The 20,803-nt window shown below is 44.9% G+C and overlaps 1 protein-coding gene across 2 annotated transcripts in view; it reads left to right on the top strand.

Annotated features, from left to right (window-relative positions):
* MEGF11 (multiple EGF like domains 11) overlaps positions 1–20,803 on the top strand; it is a 432,367-nt gene that overhangs the window by 244,002 nt on the left and 167,562 nt on the right. For both annotated transcript variants that reach the window (XM_084817481.1, XM_084817482.1), the window contains exon 7: positions 19,406–19,652. In XM_084817481.1, the coding sequence (XP_084673607.1) occupies positions 19,406–19,652 (247 nt within the window). The remainder of the gene's footprint in view (positions 1–19,405; positions 19,653–20,803) is intronic.

Below are 20,803 nucleotides of genomic sequence, written 5' to 3'. Positions count from 1 at the left end.
AAAAACTCATGTTCCTCAGCTATAGAAGTTTCCTGAATCGAGGCTCTGTGCAGGCGCAGAGCCCATATATGTGAATGCACAGATGGCCACTTGAAGTACTAGGGATGGGTGGATTCCCTACCTGCTCTTCCGCTTGGGAATCCACCCACGGGGGGAGGCGATCCATCCCTCCCCCCGGAATCCTCCTTGGCTGGCTCCACTCCACGGTGGTTCCATGGAGCTGCTGGCCAGCTCCGAAGCACCAGTGATACGGCCGCCATGCCGTATCGCTGGCTGAGGGGGATTGACTGCGGACACAAATGGCATCCAGTACACCATTTGCGGCCATAAAGGTCTCAGTTTAGGGTAAATGCAGCCATTTACAGCTGCATTTACCTTAAACTATGACCTTTACGGCCACAAATGGTGTGTTCTTGTTCAGTCATTAAGTCGTGTCCAACTCTTCGTGACCCCATGGACCATAGCATGCCAGGCCTCGCAAATGGCGTACTGGACGCCATTTGCATCCGCAGTCAATCCCCCTCAGCCAGAGATATGGCATGGCGGCTGTGTTGCTAGCGCTCCAGAGCCGGAGGATCTGGCTGAAGAGGATTCCGCAGGGAGGCGGAGATAAGTGCTCTGTTTCACCATGGACTCTGGGGGACTAGATTCTTTAGAATCCGGCCTCATTGGGGTCCATGGCGAAATTCTCCACCATCCCTATGAAGAACTACAGTTACAGGTAAGCAACGTGCCTTCCTTGTGGAAACTAAGGAGAGAAGGAATTTCCCGTTGCAAAAAAAGCCAACTATACTTCTGTACACTACCCACCCATTAGCATATATCTCCTAATCCTTTGTGAAGAAAAGAAAGAAGGATTTGTGAAATCATTCAAATATTCAGTGTGATGCCCTGACTACAAAATTAGAACTGTTCAGGACTTTGCACAGAAGTAACTTCTGACAATACCTATCAGTGGGTACAAAAGATTGCCTCCAAGGAACATGCTTAGTTTACCCAAATTGCTCAAATGCAGTCTTCTGCATTTCCCAGAATTAAATTTCTCTCCCTGACACCAGCAGGTCCTTTTTGTGTTCTGATGGCTGCTGGCTTAAAGGCAGGGTGTCCCAGGAGCACTTGGTGGTCAATCAACAGGACTTCTAACAATAGCAGCATTCAGCCCTTTAGAGCTTCAAGTGCTCAATCACTGCACAAGAAATCAAGGATTACAGAGCTTTTCATCCTGGAGTGACAATAGTAATGCCAGGATTTGGATCTCTGTGAAATCTGTTGATCCTTCAAAAGAGGTATCCACAAACACTTCTAAAACAGAAGGTTTCCAGTTATCTATTTTCAACCCTGAGGGGATTTATGCACGTTTATGGCACTCCTTGGCCTGCAAAATGTGAGTTCTTCCCTACCCAGATGACATCATCCTTTGGTCTCCTCCAGGGAAGGAGAGAGGGGGCCTGTCTTCTCTGTCACAGAGATCACTCTTCTATCTAGCTGAAAGTTCTCCTCTGATATAGAGATGAGAAATGACAAAATTACATCACTGATTATAACAACCAACATTAGGATAGTGACCAGGACTTTGGGCACATGTGAACCTTGAAGTATCAGGTCAACCACAAGGCATCATGGTATTCTGACAAGAGCTATTGGTCTAGATTCCATGTGGTTGTTTTTAGAGATTCCTTCTGCCTTCCAGCTCAATTTTGCAGAGCAAAAATGACTACAGAGTTCTATAATGTAGGAGGTTTGGGTATCACTACACTGGTGCCTATTCCCAACCAGACACAACAGCATAAGTATACCCATAAGAGAACTGCAGAGTATCCTCCTTCAGCTTTATATCTACCCTGTTTGCAAAGCATCCTGGCTTCGGGTGCCAAAATGGCCTGGCATCAAGTGGCTAGTTTTTAAGGCAACCAAGATAATGTTCTGGGCCTTCCAGGAACAGTCAAGAGACTAACACTTCCCATCCATTTGGGCAGCATGGCTAGAAGGCCTATATTGTTCACTTGAGGGGGCATGAGTTATTTCATTCTGCAGCAGGAAGTCAGCAAGCTCATATTCAAAGATGGTGGTGAATGTTACCACCTTTTAAGTGTTCTGCCTAGTAGGAATGAGATTTTCTTTAGCAGACTGGCTTATCATATAGACCTTCAATGGGTCAGAGTAGATTCCCATCCTATATACTGTATTCAAATAGATGACACTAAACAGCCAGCCAGACACACCACAACACCACAAAGCTCCTTTGGCGTATGCCATGTACATGCTTCTGCCAAAGTCACCTGGATCAGCTATTCACACTTGGGATCCACAAGATGATGACCTATTTGGTGGAGATGGGTGTGATGGGGGAAATGTGAATCCATGAAATCAACTGGTTCAGTCGGTGCTGGGCTGAAAAATAAATTCATAAGAGCTCAGCACAGATACCTCAAAGTGCTAGATGTTAGCCTTAGCTGCCATTCTGGTTCTCATTAGGGGGAGAAGTATTTTCATGCATCCCCCACATATGCATATTTGTTTCCAAGATTAACCTATTCTGTGGGTCTAAGGAGATGGTCTTTACTTCTTTCTGCCTACATTCTTCTCTTCCTGAGGAGAAATGATGGCACTACATGGTTGTCTTGGTTTTCTCTTTTTCTAGGATTCTAAGCAGACTGAATCTTGTTCATACCTGTTGGAAAACCTTTAAATCCCAGGATGTCTATTTCCGCAGTGACAAATTGGATAAGAGGGTGCATTAGTCTGGCTTATCAGTCCTAGGGTCATTTCCCACTGAAAGGCATTCAGTTCATTCCTTGAGAAGTTCTGCTGCTTTCACAGGGCTTATAGGACTTGCCTTTCGTTTGAGTTAGTGTGTTGGGCACCAATCTGAAGATCTGTCCGTACATTTCTTAGATACTATCACATCAATACAACCTGCCTTCTCTGATGCAGCCTTTGGTCATAAATTTCACATGTCTAGCATGTGAGAGAATATAATTCCACCTAGAAATGAACTGCTTTTCTACATCTCCAAAACAAAGATTTCCTCACTCAAGTACCAGCGGAGAAAGGAAAATGTAAACTTACCATAAATCACCATTCTCGGGTGTTCTGGGGCCATCTTCTCACCAATATTAAAAGAGAGAGAGAACCTGACAATCAGAGGCAGAAGCATGACCAGTGGTCTCTGGGTTGCTGTTGCTGTTGTTGTTTACATCTTATGAGTCCAGTAGGAGGATCTCCTAATATTTCTTTTTCTTCCATGCTCTTAGTCGAGCCATACTATTGAATGTTTTTCCTTGTGCTTTTTATAGACCACTTTCACGTGTCAGGGCTGAGGGTCTTTCTTCCAGGCTTAGTCTGGAAGCTGAGGGGAAGCCCCATCCCTTTGAAGTCTTTCTTGCCAGAAGCCCCTGCTTGTCAGTCAAGAGGAGGGAGGTCCCAAAAGTTAAAAAAAAGAAAAAAAAAAGATCCTACCCCAGAACACTTGAGAAGAACTGATGGTCAGCTCAAATATTCCTGTTCGTAGAATATGGAGCCACAGAACAAATAAGTTCTGGTCCTCTAAAATATTCTAGAGAAGATTGTGGAATCTGGAATGGATTCCTCAGTCTACTCCGAGCTCTGAAATGGCCAGGAGTCAATGACGTTATTTGGTCTGTGAGGCCTTGAATCGCTTGCAGTGAAGCCTGTTGGGTCTCAGGCATCCTCAGATCTGGCTGGACTGCACCAGTGGCACTGGGGCTTGCACATATCAGGGTCTGTCTTGGCTCTTTGCACATGCCTTTGGGCCTCTGGGTTGGTGCTGGAGTAATCGTCTTAATACCAGAAGCCTTTAGGCGAGGCTTAAAAATGCTGGCATGCCCTGGGCTGTGCTGGACTATGCCTTGCATGCAGTTTCTGGCCCAGACTAGCATGGCCACTGATGCACTGCCAATAAAGAGGGCATGCATAAGAGGCCATCAATTTGCATAACATGTGCATATGTTAATTTATATTATAGATGCAGATTTAGATATAATTTGTTGTTCAGTCGTTCAGTCGTGTCCGACTCTTCGTGACCCCATGGACCATAGCACGCCAGGCCTTCCTGTCCTGCGCTCTCTCCCGGAGCGTGCTCAAGTTCATATTCATTGCATCCGTGATGCTATCTAGCCATCTCATCCTCTGCCGTCCCCTTCTCCTTTTGCCTTCAGTCTTTCCCAGCATCAGGGACTTTTCCAGGGAGTTTTCTCTTCGCATTAGGTGGCCAAAATATTGGAGCTTCAGCTTCATTATCTGTCCTTCCAATGAGCACTCAGGGTTGATTTCCTTTAGGATTGACGGATTTGACCTCCTTGCAGTCCAGGGGACTCGTAAGAGTCTTCTCCAGCACCACAGTTCGAAAGCATCAATTCTTCGGCGCTCAGCCTTCCTTATAGTCCAGCTCTCACAGCCATACATTACTACTGGGAAAACCATAGCTTTGATTAGATGGACCTTTGTCGGCAAGGTGATGTCTCTGCTTCTTACTATGCTGTCTAGGTTTGCCATAGCTTTCCTCCCAAGGAGCAAGCGTCTTTTAATTTCATGGCTACAGTCACCGTCTGCGGTGATCTTGGAGCCCAAGAAAGTAAAATCTGTCACTGCTTCCATTTCTTCCCCTTCTGTATGCCAGGAAGTGATGGGGCCAGATGCCATGATCTTAGTTTTTTTAATGTTGAGTTTCAAACTGGCTTTTGCACTCTCCTCTTTCACCCTCAACAAGAGGCTCTTGAGATCCTCTTCGCTTTCTGCCATTAGGGTGGTATCGTCTGCATATCGGAGGTTGTTGATAATTCTCCCAGCAATCTTAATTCCGACCTCTGATTCATCCAACCCGGCATTTCTCATGATGTACTCTGCATATAAGTTAAATAAGCAGGGTGACAATATGCAGCCTTGTCGTACTCCTTTCCCAATTTTGAACCAATCGGTTGTTCCATGTCTGGTTCTTACTGTTGCTTCTTGACCCTCGTACAGGTTTCTCAGGAGACAGGTAAGGTGGTCTGGTACTCCCATCTCTTTAAGAATTTGCCACAGTTTGTTGTGATCCACACAATCAAAGGCTTTAGCGTAGTCAATGAAGCAGAGCAGCAGGGGCCTGGAAGTTGCCCATCAACACTATCTGAGCAGACATAAAGGACCTAGTCACTCTTTCCCACTATGGTGAGATGTATTTCTATTTAAATTATAGTAATTAGATATAATTACTATAATTTAAATAGAAATACATCTCACCATAGTGGGAAAGAGTGACTAGGTCCTGTATGTCTGCTCAGATAGTGTTGATGGGCAACTTCCAGGCCCCTGCTGCTCTCCCTCCTTATGTTTCTTTTACTTTAAACCAGACTTGAACAGCCCATCAGATAGACAACACCTTCAGACAGAGGGCTGTCCTCTGACAGCTCTTCAAATGGAGGGCTGTCCTTTGTTCAGAAAGTCAGCCTAGCCCAGACCTAGAATTCAGTGGAAATTGGCAGGAACCAAATTTGGTCTGAAAACAGAACAGCTTCAACTAGAAACTCAGAATCTGGTCCAGAGACCTCCTCAACCTGCTCTTTCCTCCCCAGCCAGCTGTATCCTATGTGGGCAGAATCTAACGGGGGGGGGGGAGGATAAGACTGTTGCCACATCTGTATCTTGTTAACTAGCCATGTGAATTGGACCTGAGGCTTTTCCAAAGAATTAATCCCCTTCTTTTCATGGGTTTTTAAAATGGGATGCTAATACTAATGGTGTATTGGAAGAGAAAGGGAATGGTGTATCCTGCATGTACTGGTCTTATCTAAATGTTAAACAGACATCAGAAGATTTAAATGCACTTGGAAGAAAAGAGAACAGCAAGGAGCTACATGTAGATATCTGGAAACAGCCTCTGAACTTTTTGAAATATGAAAGGAAGCCATATTTCAAAGACAAAATATGCCCATTGATTCCCTCATTCTCTTCTGAAATTTGTAGAGAACATAATTGTTTTATATTTCCAGCTGTGTAGTGGGAGGTGGAGAATCAGAGCACCCGGGAGACGGACACACAGTCCTTTTCAGCAGCCACTGCTGTTCCTTAGCCAGGGTTGTGGTTTCATAACCACAGCAAACAAAAAGTGGTTTTTTTAAAAATGTGCGGTGGTACAGAAGAAAGGAAGACAAATGCCACACAGCCACAGCATTGATGTTGCTTTTTTCTACAGTGGTTGTAAAATAAATTGCTAAGTGGCTGTCTTAACACTGAATTATGAGCCTTTCTCATGGGGCGCTATATATTCTGCAATACTATTCTTGGTATCAATGCAGGATACTCTTCATGGTATAGTTGCAGCCTATCTGTCCCAATGACCTTAGGATTGTGGCTTTCAAAAAGCTGCCTGGTTGCCTGTGTGTGTCTTTGCTGTGTCTGGCAAGCCAGAGGTTGCTTGTTGAGAAGGGCCATAGTTCCGTGGTAAAGCTGCCGCCCCCCCTTTTTTGCATGCACAAAGCCTCCCCTTAGAGGTGTACAAAATTCTGCATGGTATAGGAAAAAGTGGAGAGGAGATGTTTTTCTCCCTCTCACTACTACAACCCAGGGTCATCCAATGAAGCTGAATGCTGGGAGATTCAGGACAGATAAAAGGAAGTACTTCATGCAGCATGTACTTAAACATGGAATTCACTACCTCAAGATGTAGTGATGGCCACCAACTTGGACAGCTTTAAAAGGAGATTAGTCAAATTCAAGGAGGATAAGCCTATCAATGACTACTAGTCATGATGGCAATCTATTACCTCCAGTATCAAGGCAATAATGCGGTATGCCTCTATTTTCCAGCTGCTGGGAACATGAACAAGAGGGTGTTGTTACACTCTTGTCCTGCTTGTGGGCTTCTGATGGGCTTCTGGTTGGCCACTGTGCAAACAGAATGCTGGATGTGAAAAGCCTTTAGTTTGACCCAGCATGGCTTTTCTTACGTTCTTACGAATGCCGCTCTTCTCCACTTTCACACTCTCTACTGCAAGATATCTCCAGCCTCTTACAGAAGAGAGAAACTAAAAAGGTTCCCCTGTTGCAACATCTCCTATGATATTATTCCTATTACTTCACATTTCCAAACCAATTCAGGGGACTCTGGTCTATTTTAGACCCCCAATATGTCAACAGATTAACAACACTCAAAAAATTCTATATGGTCTCTCCAGGCAACGTGGTCCTTGTTCTCAACCCAAAGGTCTGGTTCACCTCAATTGATCTTCAGGATTAGTTTGAAAACGGTAAGTCCTGTGATCGTCAGCAGGAAATGTCTCTCACCTCCACGTGGGCACAGCCACATCCCTGACCTGGCCCTGACTCTGCCTTGAGACTTTATCTCAAGGCAGAGTCAGGGCCAGGAGCTGTGGGGAAGTTGCTGTGGGAAAGAGCACCAACCAGCTGCACCAGGTGGACCCTGAGCCTGTTTCTGCCCCTGCCAAACAGGTGCTGAGGCGGGGCTGCACTGAGCATCGCACTTGGAGACACATGGAGGACCATATGAAGACCCACCCACCGCCTCTCCAGAGACAGCAGCAGCCAGAGATACCAGCAGCAAATAGCAGCAGCAGAGGGCAGCAGCTTTAAAGACCAGAAAGAAAGGGGCAAACACAGATTCTAACTGCTCCTTTTTAGCCGCTGCTCTCTTTTATATTCTTTTATACTGTTTTATATTTTACATCTTAACATTTAATAAGTGCCCGGGAAGTCCATCGAGCAGCTCAGGGGGTCGGGGAGGTGCCACCATAACTGTGGTCGGGTAGAGGGGCAGGTGTGGCCTTGGGGGATTAACAGGCCAGCTGAGGAGAAGAGGGGCTAGACACCTTATGGCTATCCCCTCTTCTGGTACTTCCCCCAACCAGATGGTTCCTGGCAGCTTACCAGCTTGCCCTTGGGTCTGGTGGTGCTGCTGCAGAATGCCAGGTTGGCCCAAAATAAAATCTCCCTCATCCATGATTTGATTGTGGATGAGGGGGCTGACCTGGTATCTATTACTGCGACCTGGGTGGGGGAACTGGGAGGGGTCACTCTCTCCCAGCTGTGCCCTCCTGGGTACTCAGTGCAGCACCAAGACCAACTCGAGGGTTGGGGAGGGGGGGTTGCCGTGGTCTATAGGAATTCAATCCCTCTCTCCAGGCTTCCTGCTCATTCAAGTGCAGATCTTGAGTGCTTGTACCTTGTGCTGGGTACCCGGGACAGATTAGGGATTCTGTTGGTGTACCGCCCACCTCACTGCCCATCAGACTCCTTGCCTGAGCTGACAGAGGTGGTCTCGGACTTGGTGTTGAGGACCCCTAGGATGATGGTCCTGGGGGATCTCAACTTCCATGTTGAGGCTGCTGTGTCCAGGGTGGTTCAGGACTTCATGGCCACCATGACAACCATGGGGCTGTCCCAACATGTCATCGGCCCAAGGCATGTAAAAGGACACATGCTTGATCTGGTTTTCTCGACTGGGCAGGAGGATGGTGAACTGAAAGTGGAGGAATTAACATCTGTCCCTTTGCCATGGTCAGATCACTTCCTGCTGAGGTTTAGACTCCTGGCAGCCTTCCCCCTCTGCAAGGATGGGGGACCTATTAAAATGGTCCATCCCCAGAGGCTAATGGATTCCGATGGATTCCAGAGGGCTCTGGGGGATTTTCCTGCTGGTATGGCTGGTGCTCCTGTCGAAGCCCAGGTTGCTCTGTAGAATGCAGAGATGACTCGGGCAGTTGACACGATCGTGCCCAAGCGCCCTCTCCCTCCGAGCAGAGCCCAGCCAGCTCCTACACACCTGAGCTGAGGGCAATGAAGCAAGAAGGGAGACAGCTAGAATGCAGGTGGAGGAAAACTCGTGCTGAGTCTGACCCAACACAGATAAGAGCTCACTATCGAGCCTACGCTGTGGCGGTGAGGGTGGCAAAGAGACAGTTCTTTCCCACCAGCATTGCATCTTCTCAGTGTCATCCAGTGGAGCTTTTCTGAGTGGTTCATGGCTTGTTACATTCTGGGCCAGGGAGAGAGACTGTGGAACCCTTGGTTGCGTGCTCTGACATGTTTGCATGGCACTCTGAAGATAAAGTTGCTCAGATGAATTGGACCCATGATTAATGCAGTTCCATTAGTAGAGGCGTTCAGAGCACTGTCTGGTCCAGTTCTATTGGATGAGTTTCATTTATTGAGGCCTGAGGATGCGGACAAGGTGCTTGGCCAAGTCCGATCAATCATTTGTGTGCTTGACCCTTGCCCTTCATGGCTTATTAAATCAAACGAGGAGGGGATGTTCGGCTTGGTCCAGGAGGTTGTAAATTCCTCCTTGAGAGAGGGAGTGGTGCCAGCCACTTTAAAAGAGGCAGCAATCAGAAAACTCCTGAAAAAGCCTAACCTGGACCCAGAGGATGTTAACAATTATAGGCCAGTGGCCAACATCCCCTTCCTGGGCAAGGTGCTTGAGCGGGTGGTTGCAGGACAGCTCCAGGCACTCTTAAATGAAATGGATTATCTAGATCCATTTCAGTCGGGCTTCAGGCCTGGTTTTGGAATGGAAACTGCCTTGATCACCCTGTGGGATGACCTCTGCCAGGAGAGGGACAGGAGGAGTGCGACCTTGTTGATTCTCCTGGACCCCTCAGCGGCTTTCAATACCATCGTATGGTATCCTTCTGGATAGGTTGTCTGGGTTGGGAGTTGGAGGCATTGCACTGCAGTGGTTCCACTCCTACTTGGATGGCCGATTCCAGAAGGTGGTGCTGGGGGATTACTGCTCTGTGCCATGGCAATTGTGCCATGGGGTTCCACAGGGCTCTATTTTATCCCCCATGCTGTTTAACATCTACATGAAACCGCTGGGGGAGGTTATCCAGAGGTGTGGGCTGACGTGCCATCAATATGCAGATGACACCCAACTCTACCTCTCTTTCTCATCAAACTCAGGTGAGGCAGTGGCTTTTCTGAATCAGGGCCTAGGCATGGTAATAGACTGGATGAGGGCCAATAAACTGAAACTCAATCCAGACAAGATGGAGGTACTGTTAGCGGCTGGTTCGTCTGCCCGGCTAGGTGATATTCAACCTGTTCTGGAGGGGGTTGCACTCCCCCTAAAGGATCACGTTCATAGTTTGGGGGTGCTCTTGGATCCAGAACTGTCACTTGAGGCACAGGTGAACTCAGTGGCACGGAGCACTTTTTACCAGCTTAGGCTGGTATACCAACTATGCCCTTATCTGGACACAGATAGCCTAGCTACAGTTATGATAACTTCTTGTCCGGATTACTGCCATGCATTATATGTGGGGCTGCCTTTGAAAATGGTGCGGAAACTTCAGCTGGTCCAAAATAGGGCAGCAAGATTGTTAACAGGGACTGGCCAACAAGCTCATATTACACCAGTACTTTCCCAGCAGCACTGGCTGCCAGTCCATTTCCGGGCCCGATTCAAAGTGCTGGTGTTAACATTCAAAGCCCTTAACGGCTTGGGGCCAGGTTATCTGAAGGATCGCCTCCTCCCATATGTGCCTTCCTGGACCTTAAGATCATCCTCAGCAGCCCTTCTCCATGAGCCCCTGCCAAAGGAAGTGAGGCGGGTGGCTACTCGGAGGAGGGCTTTTTCTGCTGTGGCACCCTGGCTGTGGAATGAGCTCCCTAGTGAGGTTTGCCTGGCACCTACATTGTATTCCTTTCAGCGCCAGGTGAAGACCTTTCTATTTTCCCAGGCATTTTAGCATTTTAGCTCTTTAGACTTTTAGCTTTGCTGTTTTAAATCTGTATTTTAAATCCCTGCACTGCTGCTAGGTTTTATTCTGGTTGTATTGTTTACTATGGTTTTAATTTTTTATACATTTTGTATTGTTTTATTGTGTGCTCTGTGGTTTTAATTTTTGTGAACTGCCCAGAGAGCTTCAGCTATTGGGCGGTATAGAAATGAAATTAAATGAAATGAAAAAATAAATAAATAAATAAACAAATAAATATATACCTGTACTGGGCAACCCAGGCAACATACAAAAAGGGGCCTTAACAGACTTTGTGCTGAGATTCCTCAGCTGAGACTGCACAGGAGTTAAGAGAACAGATGGATGAAACTGTCAAGTTTGTTTTTGGCCAGGCTGTCAGATTTCTGCCGTTAGATCCCATTTCCATACTGATTTGTAAACAGTTTTTCAAAAATCCACATGAAAATTTGTGCATGGTTTCACACAAATATACACATTTTTCTACATCATTTTCCAAATGTGCTCATTTTTAATTTGCCCATAAGCTAAAGTGATTTTGTGTGCACGTTTTCCTAATGCATGCAATTTGTGTATCACTTTTTCTTAATATAAGCATTTTTTGTACATATTTTAAAATTGCTGAACTTGAACTGGACTTTTGGGAACATGTGGAGTTTGGGGCTAGTTCATGCTTTGGTTCGGGGGGCATGAATTATGTATGTTCACATCGAAATCCAAGCTGAAAAATTCTCACCCATTCTTAGCTGAGAGTCCCCTTTTTGTGGGCTGAGTTCTTGCATGTTGAAGTCCACCTCAACTGGGCTCTTTTCTGTGTTAAGGAAGGAGGGCAGCAAGCTCCCCCAGCCCCCAGCAAAGCTACCTCCGTGGAACATTACATGCAAGCTGAACGTTGGGCTGCTGCCTTTGAACTGGGAATACTTACCCTGCAGAGGCTACAGTATGGTGGGAGCAGTTTTTGAACTAATTGTCTAGATGAGTAACTAGAACCTCATTTAATAGACCGTAATGTCTACAAAAGTAATAGGAAGCTTTGTAAAGAGTGGCAGGCATTTCAAATATTCCTTTCCCCTCCATAATGGTCAAAGTAGCCATTGATTAAAAATCACTTTATAACCCCCATTTGATGTTTCTGTCGCTAGTTTCTCGCTTATCCTTTATGTGTTTCCTTTACAAAATACGACAAGATCGTTATGAGAATTGGCCAGCTGGGTTTGCATACATTCTCAACTTTCGTTCTATCAATTAGAGGCAAAAATGTCAGATTATTTCCTTTTACATTATTAGCCCAAGAACAAAAAGTAACAGTATGGAAGTGAAATGGCTAAGACATTATTTTTAATAGAACGCTGTGGGATAGATCTTTGTTGGAGAGAGAACCTTTCCAAACAGCGCTAAAGAAAAGAGAAAGTGAGGTTTTTAATGTTTCACAATTGAATTAGCAATTGCATTTGGGAGAGTCAGTGGCTAATGAGATGGTTGTCCAAGATTAAATCGTGACTGCATTAGCTGTGTGTGTTATCAGATGGAGACTACCCAGTTGAGATAGAATCAGGCAGCTTGTTCCCTCAAAGAGCCAAGGACATCCTTGCATCTCTAGAAAAATGAGGAAGGCATCAACTTCCTCTTCTGTGTGATAATTTATCTTTTTCACAGAGAACTGGCAAATGCTGTTGACTTCTTTTTTCCTCCTTGCCTTGTTTACCTCTCATGAGTCTGAAGAAAGAACTCCAAAGTTTGGAGCAGACAGTCCTGACATACTATGAGAGCAGTATGGTAGCTACTTCCAATGGTTTAGTTACATGTTGCTCTGAAAAGAAAAAACATGTGGGTCACCAGCATCCAAGGAGAGATCAAAGCTAACATGGGAAGAGAGTAAGCTAGAGTCTGGGCATGAAGTAAGACCTATTCATCTACGCCTGGTTCGCATATGTGTATAGCACTTGATTTCCACTATTGTTTGTTTAGAACAGCCTTTCCTAAACCTAGGTCCTCAGACGTTGTTGGACTAAAACTCCCATCACCATAGAATCATAGAGTTGGAAGGGGCCATTTAGGCCATCCTTGACCCTGAACTGGCTAAGGATTATGAGAGTTGTAGTTAGGAACATCTGGGGACCTGAGGATGGGAAAGCTGATTTAGAATTAAAGGGCCACAAGTGTGCCCCTTTAATTAAAGGGAGTAGCCAAAAAAAAAAAAGATCTAGCAATTTAAACCTCAAGAGTCCATTGTTTATAAAGATGACATTTGTTAAGCTAATAACTTAAAACTTGGCATCCGTGATGTATTTTATGATGTTTACAAAAGTCCCAAATTTCAAACCTATCACAGGCACAGCAAGTTAAAAAGTAATGTGTTACTTTTTACATTTACTCTTTTTACTCCAATTTTTAAACAGGCACATCATAGATTTCTTTCACAATTTGATGAAAACTGCTGATATACTTTATTCAGGCTTACTGAGGAAGGCAATCCTTTATTTGTGGATTCTGAAGTTCTGAGACTTTATTTTGAAGTTCCGAGCTGTGGTTCAAAAATTACTATGGTTTTCCTGCCCCATTAAAGCCTATGGCAGCAACAGGTGGCAAAGTTATGCAGTGGAAGCTCAGTTCATTCTGAGGCTAGAATGCTGCCAGTACTGCAGTGTTTGCAGAGGGATTCAGTGTTGCAGATGAAATCTAGTGGTTTCTCTGTGCAATGCCTATTCCTTTAGTTATGGAAGGTAAGACTACACAGATTACGACCGTAGCATGGGGAGAAGGGTCTTAGGAGGCTTTAATCTTTTCCTCCCACTGTGGGCCTAATTTGCATAGTGCTCCCTCTCATGCCTGCAGTTTACATCAGTTGTAATATAAACTGCAGGCACAGGATCCCCAAACCAGATAGGGACCACAGCTAGGGGTCCCAATCCATAATGGGTCCCTGTATTTATTTTATTTCATTTCTAAACCGTCCCATAGCCAAAGCTCTCTGGGCAGTTTACAATCATTCCCTTGCACTTGCTTGGCAGTAGGCTTAGGGTTAGTAGGGCAAGCACAACTCCCCAGACCAGAGCGAGGAGCAGAGCAGATAACAGTGTCTGGTTCAGGAGATCAAGGCTACTCCTGCCACACTGTTCTTTCCACGGACAGCTGGATTATTGGCAGTTGATGACTGGCAGTTTAGTGTGTGAACAGGCCACTGAAAAGTGTGGGATATGCCCTTTTCATCTGTCAAGTTAGATTTGCGATGTACCATTCACACATGTAATATCACATCTGTGAAGCTGTAGTCATCAAGTGATGAACATGCATGTGTGAACTGGTTGAATCTTCCCTAATGAAATTATACTTCAGCACAAGTCCGACCCCATCCAAATAAATGCAGTAAAATTTTATGCATGAACATTCCTTAGTTTACAGTATCATCACATGGTGTGTGTATATGTGGGGTGGGGGGGAGTGTATATAGTTGTCCCCACATCTCTTGAGGGGATCTTCCAAATTTGGAATGACTAATAACACATCAGTCTCACGTAGGAAGCTTGTTCAAATAAAGTTGTTTTGTTGTTTTTATTGTGATAAGCTTTAGAGGATGAGTTTCAGTCATATAAAGAAAATTAATATGTCACCTGCTAGGACATTCTGTCCAAAAAAGTAACTGGTGTGACTTTTGATGCTTATTGTAAAGGGAGGAAGCTGGAATGGACTTGGCTGGAATCTACAGCAGAGAGAAGGATGAGCAGCCTGCATGAAAATGTTTTCTCAGTCTTACTTCATGGGACTTATTTGAACAGTGTGCTCTGTCCAACCGTGTCGGACTAAGCAAGAGCCAAGCTCAACTGTGGCTTTGAAATGGACCAATGCCAGCTTGGTCCTGTAGTGCAACAATAGCTAGTATTCAGTCTTGATCTAACACAGGAGTTGACCTCAACAGATTCTTCTACACGCAGTATGGGCGGTGACTTATCATGTACTGCATCTGTGTTGTGATTTTATTATTCTGTGCCAGGCATGCGTGCTCTATGAAAATGATGTTCTCATGGGTATGTCCTCCAACAGCACAGTTATGCATTTCAGAAATAAAACAGGGAAAAGATGCCATCAGAATCTTGGAATTCTAACAAGCCTTACAATGTCACTATTACAGCCCCATGTCCATGTTCGGAGTGAAATTTAGGATACAAAAAGAATAAAGGAAGATCTGGGGAATCATAGACCAGTTAGTCCGACATCAATACCTGGGAAGATTCTAGAGCAGATTATAAAGTGCTTGATCCGTAGGCACCTTGACACTAACACAGTGATCACTGGAAGCCAGCATGGATTTGTCAAGACTAAGTCCTCCTGTCAGACTAATCTTATTTCATTTTTCAATCAGATAACAGCCTTACTAGTTCATGAAAATCCTATCTATGGACATAATAAATGCTATGGACATAACTTCAGCAGGGTATTTGATAAAGCGCCCCATGATATTCTGATTAGCAAGCTAGTTAAGTGTGGGCTGGATGGCATTACTCCTAGCTGGATCCACAGCTGGCTGGAGAACGAAACGCAAAGAGTGTTTGTCAACGGTTCCTCATCAGACTGGAGGGAGGCATTGAGTGCGGTGCTCCAGGGCTTAATCCTGAGCCCTGTACTCTTCAACATTTTTATTAATGACTTGGAGGAAAAGATGGGGGGAATGCTTATCAAATTTAGATGGGATAGCTAATACCTTAGAAAACTGAAACAACATTCAAAATGATCTTGATAGCTTAGAAAACTGGGCAGAAAATAACAGAATGAAATTTAACATAGACAAGTGCAAAGTTCTTCATTTATGGAAGAGAAATCAAATGCACAGGTATAAGATGGGTCTTGATAATAGTATGTGTGAAAAAGTTCTTGGAGTTGTAGTCGATCACAAGCTGAATATGAGTCAGAAGCGTGATGTGGCTGCAAAAGGGCAAATGTAATTTTAGGTTTTATCAATCTAAGTATAATTTCTAAATCATGGGAAGTATTAGTTCCATTCTACTCTTTGCCTCACCTTGAATACTGTATCCATTTCTGGACACCACAAGGATTCAGATAAATGGGAACGAGTTCCGAAAGGGGCAACAAAGATGATCAGGGCCTAAAAACCAAGTCCTACAAGGAAATATTGAAGGAACTGAGTTGTTTAGCCTTGAGAAGACTGAGGAGGGATATGATAACACTTTCCAAGTATCTAAAGGTTTGTGACATCATCCAAGACTAGGACACAAAATAATGGGCTTAAGTTACAGAAAGGCAGATTTTGAACTGGATAGCCAACTGTCAGGGACGCTTTAAACTGGATTCCTACATTGAGCAGAGGATTGGACTCAATGGCCTGAATGGCCCCTTCCAACTCGTATGTTTCTATAATTCTATTATAAGGTTGGTTTTCATTGTTAAAGAAAACCTAGATTTCTTTTGCATCAAAATTTTATTGGCTGTCTTCCTTTTAATTAAAAAAAACTTTCCCTAATTTCCACCCTCCTGGCATCCCCTTATTTCAGGTTCAACTTGCTTCCTTCAATTCATTATCTATCTTCCTAATAAGATTAGTATTTTATTTAAAGTTTTAAAAATTGATTCTAGAAATGTTCTGGAATAGTTTATTATTCTGGCCAAATCCTGCACTTTCTGCCTCCTCCTTATAAATTAGGGAGTAAATGTAAATTAGGAATGAATGAGGATGCTCCAGGGTGTAAAATTAGGAGGGAATTTGGCTCTCTTGGCTTTAGATTGGGCCAAGGAGTCTCCCTTCTCTTTACCTTTGATGGAATATTTATAAAGCTCCCCTGACACCTTGTGTAAAGAATACAGATTTTGTCACGTGCTAAAAGAGAGAGAGTGCAGGGGAGAGAAATGCTGAAATAAGGTTACATTAAGCTGGATCCTGTGAGGACACAAAGATTTGGTTTTGCTGTAGAGATTGTTGCTTCCTTATTAACATTCTCTCAGAAGAAGGATTCAGGTGCTGTGTTTTTTAAGAGTGTTAACGATGCTGGTCACTGAGATAACTCAATTGATTGCCAAGGACTGTCCAAATGTCTGAGAAGAGTCCAATATTAGGGTTTCATTTCTAAGAACAGAGATGCTGAGATTCATAATTGCCCAGGAGCCTCACCTTCAAGTCTGGAAGCTCTTCCCCATGATGTGTGGCTGCTTGTGGTTTTCATTGGCAAGGGGAAGGCACTTTGCATATGTTCAGAGGCATTCTCTTCTTCTGTGCAGCCTTCCCCTGGTCATCCAGGACTCAAACCAAGCACTATTCATGAGGCAAGTTTACTGCTGAGAGTGAGTATGTAAAATTAGCCAGCAACAGCTCTCTGTGGCTCCAGTATCCCCTTCTGTAGGGGAAAGAGATAAATCCTTCCCTGTTTATTATGCAATAAAAACAATGCACAATGAAGTGGCTGGATTGACAGGGCTTGTTCGCTTCTTGTTGTTGTAAATCCAGAGGACACGATCGCCCTGAGAGCCAGGCAGAGATTGGATTGCCCCACGTCTTCTCTGCTAACACAACCCTGGCTTGATCTAAAGAGCTGCATTGGGCACACCCAGTCGCCCACTGGCCAGTGTGCTCTGTGGAATTTTTAATATATTTTCCCGTTTGAGCAAGAACAATCCCCCTTCCTCATACACACACAGCCATATGGCTTTGGAACTCTCCTCAGATTCAAAAGAAGTTTGTTAAAGATGGGGAGGAGCTGTAGCTCAGTGGTAGAAGACATGCGTTGTGTGTAGGCAGTTGCAGGTTCAGTCCTTGGCCTCTCCAGGTGGGACTGGGGAAAACCCCTGCCTGAAACCCTGGAGATCCACTTGCCAGTCAATGTAGACAGGACTGACCCAGATTGGACCAATAGTCTCACTCAGTGTAAGGCAACTTCCTAATTTCCTAGGCTTCCACCTCTGTCATCCTCCCACTTTGAGAAGACTCACTTTGAGAAGACTGGCACCAACAGAGTCTTACCCCATTTAGAATTAAAGGCCCTTTCCATGCCAAGACTCCTTATCATTGCTGAGGCATCACTCTGGACTCAGTGATAGAGCTCCTGCCTTGCAGGCAGAAGGTCCCAGGTTCCATCCCCGACATCTCCAGGTAATGCTGAGAAAGTCCCTTTCCTGAAACCCTGAAGAGCCAGTGCCAGTCAGTGCAGACAAGACTGTGCTGACTTAACCAATAGTCTGTCTCAGTAGAAGGTAGTTTCCTAAGCTTGCCACATGGGTGACTGTCTTCCCTTTCAGTTGTGGTAGCTGTGTGTGAATTCCCTCCAAGGCTTCTCTCCCTTGAACTGTTCTTAAGCCAGATGTTGAGAAATGGCCAAATGATGCATGACTTTGTAATTTGCCTACTGTCAGATGTGGTGCAGTGCCTCCTAAGGACATGACTGTGAAACCTCCCATTGGCTGGTCAGTCAGATGTACAGTATGCATTATTCCCAGGCAAGATACAAAAGGGCTGCATTGCGAGGCTCATTCTTGACATGACAAGGGTGAGATCTGAAGTTGGCACTTGGCTGTTTACACCTCACTATGCTGCTCTAGGTAGGGATTTTCAATTCAGGTCATAAATCACTCAAAAATGCCCCATTTGCCATCCTGAGTGCGAACACAGATCACATTAATTTGCAAAAATGTTCTCAGATTCCCAAACCTGTGTTTTCATTTGCAAAGTGTGTCCTTGAAAACGCACAACTTTCTCAAAACGTTCAAATTTTCCCATTCGAACGAACCAAAAAACAGGTCACAAACGAGAACAGAAGTAGGCCAAACCGATCTTTGAAGAAAAGTTGTGAGGATTTCCACGAGCTTCAGCATCCCTGGTTCTCCCATCCCCAGCTCTAGAGAATAGTTACGTGAGGCAAAGTCCTAAAATTGTGGGCTTCAGCTTGCTGTTATGATCCTTCCAGAGATAGGGCATGGGGGTGAGACCCAAATGTAACTAGTGATGCAACTGTCCGGGAGAGAGCAGGTTGAATGAACATTTGGTCCATATCTAGGGATATCACAAGCCCCCAATACTGGGGCAGAGTCCGATGGGCTCCCCCCTGCTCAGGCCCCTGACTCCTGTTCGCAGACCGTACAGCACTTACTGGACCCGTTTGCCAAGCACTGTGCAGTCCACGAATGGGGGTCGGCCACCCACTGCTTCCCTGAACTGCCATTTTTACACAATTTTTATGCTTGTAATGTTGCATTGATGACCCTTTTACAGCAGCAATCTACACAACAGTAGTTTTCCAGATAGACCTGAGATGCCATTTTGCATAACAATGGTGGCTCGGGGAAGGAGCAGGTGGCCCTGCAGTGCTTGCTTGTCGCTTACTGAGCCATCTAGTGTCTTGCACAACATGACAAGCAGGTGTGGGCAGCGGCAGCAGCTCAGTGAGCGACCAGCATCCACAGACGGAAATGAGTCCATCCGTCCCTGTCCATATCTGGTCTCCGTGGTTCACACACAGTGACGGCTCCCAACTGGAAAAATGTGCGGGATTTCTACTCACATTTTTGATATGGGGAGCTCTTTGGCCCTTCTGCAAATGTGGTAAGTATGCAGCTTTGTTAGGGACACTGTCAATGTTGCTGATCAAGATGATGCAAGTTGAGATGTGCATACTTCTGTTCATAAATTTCCAAGAGATGAAACTAAGTTCTGCTGATACAGTTTATAAGCTAGTGTGTCTTTTTTCCAGGCTGTGACAGTGACCACTGGGGACCCCACTGTAGCAACCGTTGCCAGTGCCAGAACGAAGCTCTTTGCAACCCCATCACTGGTGCCTGTGTATGCGCAACTGGATATAAAGGCTGGCGCTGTGAGGACCTGTGTGATCCAGGAAGTTATGGGAAAGGCTGCCAGCTGAAATGCCAGTGTCACAATGGGGCAACCTGTGACCATAAGACTGGAGAGTGTCATTGTGCTCCTGGATACACAGGTGTATTGTAAGTTAAATGATGGATAGATTTTATTTGCAGAAATAGTAGTCATTCTTTGCCTTCTCTTAATGTCACAGTTGTTTCACATGTACTGGTTAGGGTTCCCTAGTTTCTACAGTATGCCTGCACAACTTGTGACCCACTGAAAGTCCACAAGCCGTAGATGTGGCCCATTGCGGGACACAGTAAACCTCCTCCTCTGCACATGGTATTCCGCTGAGTTCTCATGGCATGGCTAATAGCTGTTGATAGACCTATCCCCCTCTGCGAATTGATCTTATGGTAGCAACTTCTGTAAATTAACTGCACCTCATGTGGGGAAATTATTTTCTTTTCGCAGTTCTGATCCTCCTGCCAGTCGGCTTCACTGAGGGAACACCAAGTTCTAGTACAACAACAGTGATTGATTACATGTTCCTGCAAATGTTTATACATATTGTTGGTCATTCTCAGCATAAGGGATAGTGTAGGTTAGAAATTCACACAGCACAACAACTGCTTCAGTATGTGCCAACCTCCACATAGATCCATCACTTCAGATTATTAACATGTCTTTTGGGTTGTATGAGTTGTTCCTGGCTTCTGGCTCTTCCAAGGTCAGTGTACTTCTCCAACCCTGTTCTTCTAAGCCATGTACTCTCCTCTCCTCCAGCTGTTCCTCGTCCCTGGCTCTTTTTCCGACCAATGTCACTACCTGCTTGTTCTTGATCAGTTCTGTTGGCCCTGTTATCCCAAATGCCATTCATTTTATACGATAATTCCCAGCCTCCAAAGTGCCCAGGGAAGACACCACCTTTTGGGCCAGGCCAAACAACAGTATTGGGAATACTTGTTGGGTTGGTGGTTAGCACATTACTTCACCACTTCCACCCACTTCACAACTCAACTCAACAGGTTGTCACCAAAGCAAAATTTGATCTTCAGAAATAGTCCCACAGGAAGTGCTTTTCGCTGTCATGAACCAGAGGCGATTATCTTTGTGAATAAGGATCTCTTAACACGATCAAAGGGTCTGAGACAAAAGCAACTTCGTTTAGAGCAATAAATATTGGATAACTACTTTTTACCATTGACATTGTCGATTGGAATTCACTGCATGTTTGATGATTTGTGTAAGCACTGCTACAATGGTGCTGTAATGGCTTGCCCTCATAGTT

Source organism: Heloderma suspectum, chromosome 11 (assembly GCF_057233095.1).
Source record: "Heloderma suspectum isolate Gila_16-S chromosome 11, 16-S_ref, whole genome shotgun sequence".
NCBI classification, from domain to species: Eukaryota; Metazoa; Chordata; class Lepidosauria; order Squamata; family Helodermatidae; genus Heloderma; species Heloderma suspectum.
Note: the sequence above shows the minus strand (reverse complement) of the source record. Positions and strands in the feature narration are given on the sequence as shown.